This window comes from Ranitomeya variabilis, chromosome 4, assembly GCF_051348905.1.
Source record: "Ranitomeya variabilis isolate aRanVar5 chromosome 4, aRanVar5.hap1, whole genome shotgun sequence".
In the NCBI taxonomy this organism is placed as follows: Eukaryota; Metazoa; Chordata; class Amphibia; order Anura; family Dendrobatidae; genus Ranitomeya; species Ranitomeya variabilis.
The window spans coordinates 214,499,050-214,509,309 of NC_135235.1; the positions used below are offsets into that span (position 1 = coordinate 214,499,050).

Consider the following 10,260-nt stretch of genomic DNA (forward strand, 5'->3'; position numbering starts at 1 on the left):
CAGGAGGTTATAGTAGTCGAGGCGGGAGATGATTAGGGCATGCACTAGGGTTTTTGCAGATTCTTGGTTTAGGAATGTATGGATCCGTGAAATATTTTTGAGTTGAAGTCGGCAGGAAGTGGAAAGGGCTTGGATATGTGGTTTGAAGGAGAGATCAGTGTCAAGGATTACCCCGAGGCAGCGAGCTTGTGGGACTGGGGAGAGTGAGCAGCCGTGTACTGTAATGGTTAGGTTCGTTGGGGGGGGGGGGGGTCGCGTGAGATGGGGGAAAGATGATGAATTCTGTTTTGTCCGTGTTAAGTTTTAGAAATCTAGTGGAGAAGACGCATGAAATAGTGGACAGACATTGAGGGATTCTGGTTAGTAGGGAGGTGATATCTGGTCCAGAGATGTAGATCTGTGTGTCATCAGCATAGAGGTGATACTGGAAGCCATGAGATTCTATGAGCTGTCCCAGGCCAAAGGTGTAAATGGAGAAGAGCAGGGGTCCAAGGACTGAACCTTGTGGGACTCCGACAGATAGGGGGCGAGGTGAGGAGGTGGTGTGTGAGTGGGAGACGCTGAATGTCCGATCTGTTAGGTATGATGAGATCCAGGATAGGGCCAAGTCTGTGATGCCAAGGGATGAGAGGGTCTGTAATAATAGGGAATGGTCCACTGTGTCAAAGGCAGCCGACAGGTCCAAGAGGAGGAGAACAGAGTAGTGTTGCTTGCTCTTGGCGGTTAATAGGTCATTGGTGACCTTAGGCAGTTTCAGTGGAATGGTGTGACCGGAAGCCAGATTGTAAGCGGTCGAAAAGGGAGCAGGAAGATAGATGGGAGGACAGTTCAAGATGGACGTGTTGTTCCACTATTTTTGAGGCATAGGGGAGGAGTGATATAGGGCGATAGCTAGATACAGAGGATGGGTCAAGGAAGGCTTTTTGAGAATAGGTGTGATTGAGGCATGTTTAAAGCTTGAGGGGAAAACACCAGTTGTTAGTGATAGGTTGAAGAGATGGGTTAGAGTTGGGATGAAGACTGTGGTGAGGTTTGGGATGAAGTGGGAAGGGATCGGGTCAAGTGCACAGGTGGTGAGATGCGATCTTGAGAGTAGGAGTGGAGGTATCACTGTAATCGTACTAACCCGAAGAATTAAAGCGGTTTTACCAATTTTACCACACGCGGAACAGTATAAAAAGCAATTCCTGAATTGCTGGTTTTTGTTCATTCTGTCTCCCAAAAAACTGAATAGAAAGCGATCAAAAAATGTCATGTGCCTGAAAATGATACCAATAAAAAAAGTCAGCTCGTCCCTCACAAAACTAGCCTTCACATGACTCTGGGTCAAAATATGGATAAATTACAGCTCTCAAAATGTGGTGATGCAAAAACTAATTTTTGCAGTAAAAAGCATCTTTTAGTGTGTGACAGCTGCCAAACAAAAACCCGCTATAAATCTGGTATCGCTGTAACCGTACCTGAACAGAGGCCAGACGGAGTGTAGGGTAACTCTGCTGCCCCATTATAGTGAATGGATCCATCGGGGTTTTCATTTGTCACGTCACTCAGAGATTTAGATGGAAACCCCAAAGTGCTCAGCGTAGAGCGCCGGATAAATGTGATAAATGTTATGTAAAATGTTCCCAATAAAAGCTTTCACTCAATCCACAAAAAAGCAAGTCCCCACTCAGATCTGTTAATTGAAATATAGGGGGCACTGGTAGCACAAAGGCTCTGGAAAAGCAAAATGGCTCCTCACCCCCAAAAGAAATTCAGCAAATGCCCCCTCCCCCCTGAGCCCCAGTGTGCCTAAACCACATTTAGCATCCACATGTTTGGCATTTCTGTAGTGATGAGGACCCACCTAATTTACAGGTACGGATCTCCAGAAGCATGAGCTGGGTATAATGTATTGGTCACTGCAATGTACTGGTCACTACAACGGCAGTTTGCAATTTTCACTCAGCAACATCCACTGCTGCCCGTTTCTGGAAAACAATCATTGAGTCAAATCATCACTACACCTGTAAATAAATTCCCACAGGGTATAATTTCCAAAATGGGGTCCCTTATGGGGGGTACATCTGCATTGTACTATGGCGCTACTTCCCTTCTGAGCTTTGCACTGTGCCTCAAAAGTATTTTTTTGACCACATATGGGTTATGGGTGAACTCAGGAGAAATTGCACAACAAACTTTGGGGTCCATTATCTCCTTTTTCCCTTGTGAAAATACAAAATTTGTAGCTAAAAAAGATTTTTGTGGGAGAAAGCTGTTCATGGCTTAACGTTATAAACTTCTGTAAAGCACAGGAGGGTTTAAGTTACTCAACACACATCTAGATAAGTTCCCAAAGGGGACTAGTTTCCAAAATGGTGTCACTTATGGGGGGGTTTCCACTGTTTAGGCATATCAGTGGCTCTTCAAATGCGACATGGCGTCTGCCAATTATTCCAGCATATTTTAAATTCAAAAAGTCAAATCACACTCCTTCCCTTCCAAGCCCTGCCGTGCGCCCAAATAGTAGTTTTCCCCCACATATGGGGTATCGGCATATTCAGGAGAAATTGCACAACAAATTGTAAGGTCCATTTTCTCTTGTTACCCTTGCAAAAGTCAAAAAAGTTACGTCTAAAGGAAAAAATTTGTGAAAGAAAAGTAAATGTTTATTTTTTCTTCCACATTCCAAAAATTCCTGTGAAGCGCCTGAAGGATTAATAAACTTCTTGAATGTGGTTTTGAGCACCTTGAGAGGTGCAGTTTTTAGAATGGTGTCATTTTGGGGTCTTTTCTGTCATATAGACCCCTCAAAGAGACTTCAAATGTGAGGTGGTCCCTAAGAAAAAAAAGTTTTTGTAAATTTTGTTGTAAAAATGAGAAATCGCTGGTCGACTTTTAACCCTTATAACTTCCTAACTAAGAGTTTTCCAAAAGTTTTTTGAAACATTCACACATCGATTCAGTTTTTAAATCCGTCCATAATGCACCATGTGGCGCTATTTATTTTTTTAATGGACGTTATGCGAAGAATGATTTGATAACTGATGGAAGCGTCTTCCGTTTTTCATTAACCTCAATGGCCGAGTCCGATTTGCAGAAATAGAGGAGATTCGGGCATGTGCTGGGTCTGTTGGAGCAGAAACATGGATCCTTCGAAAATAAGAAAAAAATTAAAAAAAATGGTTAGGGATGCTGCCGTACACCAGATCTCTCGTAGTCCATTTCTAAAACCCCTTTAAGAGACGTCAGACATAATTATATAATGATTTCTTAAAATGGTCCTCTTTGTTGCAGGAGAGTGAAGAACTTGGCGCTTTCACTAAACCCGAGGGTCCGCTGAGCCTGGACCTTCGCCTCAGATCCCGGCCTGCTGCGCTCTCTCCTGACCTGATTATTCACTTCCATGGTGGGGGCTTTGTAGCCCAGACCTCCAAATCCCATGAACCCTACTTGAGGACATGGGCTCAGGAACTGGAAGCTCCGATCTTGTCCGTAGATTACTCCCTGGCTCCTGAGGCTCCTTTCCCGAGAGCCCTGGAGGAATGCTTCTACGCTTACTGCTGGGCGCTGAAACACTGCCGCCTCCTGGGTGAGTGCAAATCTGCACTTATAAATGTGATTATGTGTTCACAACCACTGTAATAATACTGCCCCCTATGTACAAGAATATAACTACTATAATACTGCCCCTATGTACAAGAATATAACTACTATAATACTGCCCCTATGTACAAGAATATAACTACTATAATGCAGCCCCTATGTACAAGAATATAACTACTATAATGCTGCGCCTATATACAAGAATATAACTACTATAATACTGCACCTATGTACAAGAATATAACTACTATAATACTGCTCCTATGTACAAGAATATAACTACTATAATACTGCCCCCTATGTACAAGAATATACCTACTATAATGCTGCTCCTATATACAAGAATATAACTACTATAATACTGCACCTATGTACAAGAATATAACTACTATAATACTGCTCCTATGTACAAGAATATAACTACTATAATACTGCCCCCTATGTACAGAAATATAACTACTATAATACTGCTCCTATGTACAAGAATATAACTACTATAATACTGCCTCTATGCACTAATATGTACCTAGCACTGCAGGTTTTTGATGTGTTCGTCTCTTCCAGGCTCGACGGGGGAGAGGATATGTCTGGCCGGTGACAGCGCCGGCGGTAACCTTTGCATCACAGTGTCGCTCCGTGCCGCCTCTGTTGGGGTCAGATTACCTGACGGTATTATGGTTGCCTACCCCGCCACCTTACTGCAGGCTACGGCATCGCCTTCCCGCCTTCTTACCTTAATGGACCCGTTACTGCCCCTCAGTGTCCTATCAAAATGTCTGAGCGCCTATGCAGGTAAGTGAACTGTCAGTAAAGTATGTGCACCCCCGGCCATACCTACGCTGATTACCTTGTCTCCTCCAGGCACCGAGCGCGTCCCAGTAGAGGAGCGAGTGTTTGAGAGGCAGAGCGCGGTCAGTCAGGTGACCCGAGGGACGGCGCTGTTCCTCCGAGACATCCGGCAAGGTGCTGCCTCCTGGCTGAGCACTCTAATGGAGGGCAACAAGGAGAAGGGTCCCGGTAAGTGACTGGAGCTGTGAAGATGATGGGTTGAGTTGTTCACGGCTGCATAGGTAAATACAGGTAGTCCTCGACTTACGACGTTGATCCGTTCTTACACGGCGTCGTAAACCGAATTTCGATGTAAGTCGGACCATACATTCATACAGTACTGTACCATAATAACAGTACAGTACTGCAAACACTTAGCCTATCCAAACACCTATCCTAACACAGTACCCTACATAATTAGGGTGTTATGGCGTGCAGGAGACTCGTTTTCCTCGTGTAACTTGGTACAGTGTACAGTACTGGACTCTATTCTTCTGCCACTCCACGTAGTTGCATGTAGTTCGACTTACGACGCAAACCGTGTAAGTCGGAACGAGGCCTCGTATAAAGCATTGTAACCACGAAACGATGTAACTCGAGACCGTTGTAACCCGAGGACTAACTGTATAGGGAATGTCCATATTTCAGAAATGGTCAGGAAAAGCGTATCGGAGGCGGCACTGGACGTGGCGGACGGGATTAACAGACGCGTGTCGATGAAGAGCAGGACCACCCAGGATCTCAGCCTGAGCCTGCAAAACGGACAAATTGGATCACAGTGCAGCACAGGAAGGACCCCGCTGTCCGCCCCGTTCAGCCCGAGCGAACTGCCTTCTCCAGCAAGCCCCCAGGAACAGGTCAATTTCTTTCTGCCGGAGAACGAACCCACGACACACTCCAAGGAGAACACCCCCCCTGTGCTTTTACCCGAGGACCGAACCTCTCCCTCCATAGGGTTCCCCGAAGGATTCGAGCCGCTGCGCTCCCAGAGCGGTGTGGCCAATATGACCCTACAGACGTCTGCCATTGTGCACAACCCCTACATGTCGCCTCTCCTGGCCCCTGACAGCATGCTGCAAGGGCTCCCGCCTGTGCACATCGTGGTAAGACCACCCAAACCTTATGGTACCTGCTAGTTCCCATGTCTCTCTAGTGCCGCCTATCGAAGGGGTTTATTATGTTAAAGGGTCAAACATTGACTTCTAAAGGCGGCTTTCTTCCTTCTAGAGGAGCATTAATTTGCATTCTCTCGCCGATAAGGCGCCTTTCATCTTCTTAAGTAAAACAATTCACCATGTTCCTATGCTTTGGGCTTAAAACTAGCTTCAGTCGTCCTCATAGCCACAATGCCCCGTCTCATGCACGCCGAATCTCTCTCCTCACAGGCTTGCGCCCTGGACCCGATGCTGGACGACTCTGTGATGTTCGCCAAGAGGCTGCGCTCCCTTAACCGCCCGGTGACCCTAAAGGTAGTTGAAGATCTCCCTCACGGCTTCCTGACCCTCTCCCAGCTTTCACAAGAGACCCGAAACGCCACCAACGTGTGCATAGAGCGCATCCAGCAAATTCTCAGAGAGGAGCCAACCGCCCCTCCGCCCGCTGCGCCCAGAAAACACCGTAAGCTGGAGCGGACCCTGGGGAAAAGCCCGGTGACCGAGCGAGAGATTGGTGCTTGAAACCATAAAGTGCAATAATGAACTTGCCGCACTCGTCGTTCTCATCCAGGTAGCAAATTACCAGAAGACGCAGCACGGGGCCCGATGGGTTATACTGGGTGTGTGCAGTGGGAGAGGGAAGCAAAGTGCCCTATCCACCTCATATGTCCTCATGGCCGGGCCTAAAGGGGCAATCCTCTTGAATCTTGCTTTAATCATTGTCTATGGGACGGCCCGACAGCTGAGATTTCAAGGACCTGTTCCTGCGCAGCTACCACCAACACCGCAGCGAATAGTCTGAAATGGCACACTGACGACTAAAGGGGTCCTTGGTGTTACCCTGCACGACATCTGTTACCAAACCAGAGCATACGGACGCTTGTGAATTAGAGGGGTGACTTCTCTCCATTTTAAGTTTATTTATACCTTCGTTTTTTATACTTTTGATCAGTATTATATACAGGAGCACATCCAACATGGTGGGGTGACGTTTAATGTTTTTTTGTTATTGGCACTACTCACAATTAATCTCTGGGACAAAAAAGTGCAAGCGAACAAATGACATGGTGGATATATATATATATTTTTTGGGGGGGGTTTGACGATTGTAATGATTGTTGAAACGCATAAAAAAAAAGACGTTTTTATTTCTTGTTTTACACATGGAACTTATGTTTACCTAGATCTCGACCAGAGAGATTTGACCGTCACCTTCGTCTTTAACCTCAGCCTAAACCCAGTAGTTTGCCCCTGCTGTCGACCGGTTCTCTGCCTTTGGGTCAGTTCTAGAGTTGAACAAAAAGATCATTCGCCGGACCCTGATCCAGTAGATCTTTGGATTTGGGATGGTGGGCCACATCTCTTTCCTGCCAGCAGTCTAATCAGAAGAGGCACCAGGGATGTCGACAGGTACGAGGAATGTTGGCAAGGTTCAGGTCTACCGACATGGCCACTTGGATCGGGGTCCTGCCAATCTTGTTTTTGCTCAAATCTGCTTAGGTCCCAGGATGCAAAAACAGAATGGCCATTGCAACAATCTCAATTTTCAGCAGCTGCAAAACTACAACACCCAGCATGCCCCGTCAGCTGCAGATTTGAGATTATATTCCAGGCATCGACCACGAGTCTCATAACCCAAATTAACAGCATCGTATAGTTTGGGAGGGATCTTTGGAGACTCTCTTAATGGGCACTTAAAGGGAAAATCTTCCATCGTAAGGTCAGATTAATAATACAGTAACCAGTGAGCATTAATATTCTATTTATTCTGTATCTAACTCACCAGCTGTGAACATATATTGTATATACCACACCTGTAATTCTGTATATACACCTCTAGACTCCCTTGTATATACCTGTAAACACATAAGTGTATATATCCAGGCCTATACAGAAGTGTAAATACCGATATATATATTTTTATGTACATTTTCGCGCGCCGTCTGATCTGATTGTCTCGTCTGAGCTCTTTTATATACCGCACTCCCAGCTCTTATACAGCGGGAAAAATCTTATTTTTCTGTGGTTGGTTTTTACCTGTGAATAAAAAAAATTCTATACCTAACGTCTCGACTCCTCTCTTATATAAAGGGAAGCGGCAGGTTAAGAGTTTGAGGGATTCGTTTGTAAGGCGAACCTGTAATCTGATGCTAAAGAGACGTAGGAGCCGAGCAGAGTAATATATAGCTTTCTGTCAAAAGATGCAGTATATCCTGTATTTTTATTGATTAAAATCCCTGCTCTTTCTTTGCTTCGGAGTCCAGTGGGCGGTCTTGTATGTATAGGAGGTGTCAACCACTGATTGGGACCGCCCTCTGGACTCCAAAACAGAGAAAGAATAGTGGTTTGCACAAGTTATAGTAAATCTGTTCCCACAAAACTATATAAATCAATCTGCTCAGCTTCTCCTGCTCTGTAACATGGGGCCTGCAGATCCGGCACCATGAATAATGTGAGGTGCAAAGGGCGATTTGCATTACAGCACCGTCTGAATCCGAGTTTTAGCGTGTGGAGGGGACGCAGGAGTCGACTTCACACGTGGTAAATCCCGCTTGTGTTACAGAGCCGACAGCTGCAAGAGGAACTTCAGCTTCAGTTCCTGCTGTTAACTATTTAGGTGCTGCTGTTAACCATTTAGGCGCTGCTGTCAGATTTTGACAGTGGCATTTAAATGGTGCGTAAGCCGGGGTACACGTGGTACTTTTTGGAAAAAGTCAACATTTTTGGCATAAATGTGCTCAAGTCGTTCCTCCCCGTCCCCAGACTTTTATATTTTTGTGACACTTTTGGACGTGCAACTTCTTGTGCTCGAAAGTTGAACAACAGGTTAAAGACAAACAAAGAGTATTTTTGATTGTGAGCAAAGCTCATGTACCGTCTGCACCATTTTGAAGAATTTGGTGCAAAAAAAAACATAAAAAGAATTGTAACACAAATAATATGCTGTAAAAACATCCAATCCCCCTAACACTCACTAAAAATAAGAGTATTATGGAATTGCTTTTTTTTTTTTATCACTTTTTTTTTTTCATCCCGCTTGAAATTGTTCTCGTTTTTTTAATTGCATTCGTTATGTGATAAAAGTAATGGGGTCATTCAAAACTAAAAGGGTATGTGCACACGGTAAGTATTTGGTGCAGAAATTTCAGCACTATTTCTGTATCCCTTGGCAGAAAAAAACGCAGCAACAAAAATGCTGTGACTGGCCGGAAACCTTAATACCCGGGTGCAGCATACAGTGTCAGACGCTGCAAAAACCTCAGCAGATCTCCTGTTCCTGCAGGACCTGACCCTAATCCCCAGCGCTACCTCCCGGATTTATTGCTAATCTGTTCGGCTGCTTTCCAGGAAAAGATTTCCGACAGCGAGATACTAATAATATGCAGAAAATAGCAATACACGTCCGCCACATAGCGTCCAGATGTGCCCGAATACCGCATCCACTCAGCAAAACTGGGGTGAAAATGTGCAGCTTCTAAGGGGTTAATAAGACCCAGTTAAACTTTGCCATTTTTTTATTGGGCTTCTATGATATGCCATAAATAAAAAAATTTTAAGCAGAAAATAAAAAAAAAAGTTTCTAATCCAGCTAAAAAAAAAAAAAAAGTATTAAAAAAAGGAAAACGCAACAATCGGAGCAGATTTCTATTGCGTACTTTGGTGGTGGAAAAATCAGCGATTTGCACCTGGGATTATGGCCTAATAAGGAGGATGAACTGCAATACCAGACACGACCCATGGATAGGAGTGGCTGCTATTATTGGGACGGGCTGGCATCCGCTGAATCTGCTAAGGGTTTCACAGGTCAGGGTCTTCATTAACATTTGCAGTTTTTCTGGATATATTAACACTTTTGTTTATAGCTCGTTGCCTTAGAGAACTACCACCGCTGCTAGACATCATAACATGCGCAGTGCTTACAAGCTCTTCTCTATTAAAGGGGGTTTCTGTATAAGGCCAGTGCCCATGATCCGGAACTAGCATTGCTTTGGACGCAGCACATGCGGATTCACCGCGTCCAATACATCCACTATGTTGTCGCATCTGGCCTCAGCGGGATTGACGCTGCATACACAGCACCAAACCCCCAGCAGTTCCTGATCGACCCTAATTTGAGTGTGTGTGTGCCTAGGATGCCGAATGCTGACAGTGTGTAATATGCTCCCTGTCTGCACGGTGCCCTAGATATCACACTTAGTCCTGGGAGCAGCCGTCTCCTGATTCTGGGGGAGCTGCTCACTCCCAGACCATAGTTATCCTGTGTGGCGGAGTCTGGTCATAACACCCCCAGTCTCTGCCGGACCCTCCTGCTGTAGCCTCCCATGCAGCACACGGTGTGAGGCAGCAACGGAATAACTCAGCTGATTGGATGAACCAGGAGAGAGAAGGCTTCTACATAGGTGAGTATAATGTGCTGCGCATCCATCCATTCACGCATCACTATATACTGAGGTTCTGCGGGAGCTGAGGAATGGTATATATGTAGACCTACACATACACACCACTATAGATTCTCCACATCACAGTACTCGTATGTCTGGGGTGATCACTGAAGTATTGGAAATAACAGAGCAGTGTCCTATGTCTGTGGAAAGAAGCACAATCGCAACACTCCACATCACATCCACAGTGGTGACATAGCATCACACGACCCCACATCACATCCACCGTGGTGATAGAGCTTCACACGTCC

General features: G+C 45.3%; 1 protein-coding gene across 6 annotated transcripts in view; it reads left to right on the forward strand.

Annotated features, from left to right (window-relative positions):
* LIPE (lipase E, hormone sensitive type) overlaps positions 1–7,632 on the forward strand; it is a 37,956-nt gene extending 30,324 nt beyond the window's left edge. For all 6 annotated transcript variants that reach the window (XM_077259885.1, XM_077259887.1, XM_077259882.1 and 3 more), the window contains 5 exons: positions 3,277–3,571; positions 4,150–4,377; positions 4,447–4,602; positions 5,062–5,516; positions 5,799–7,632. In XM_077259885.1, coding sequence (XP_077116000.1) covers positions 3,277–3,571; positions 4,150–4,377; positions 4,447–4,602; positions 5,062–5,516; positions 5,799–6,089 — 1,425 coding nt within the window. In that variant the 3' untranslated portion in view covers positions 6,090–7,632. The remainder of the gene's footprint in view (positions 1–3,276; positions 3,572–4,149; positions 4,378–4,446; positions 4,603–5,061; positions 5,517–5,798) is intronic.
* The last annotated feature ends 2,628 nt before the right edge of the window (positions 7,633–10,260 follow it).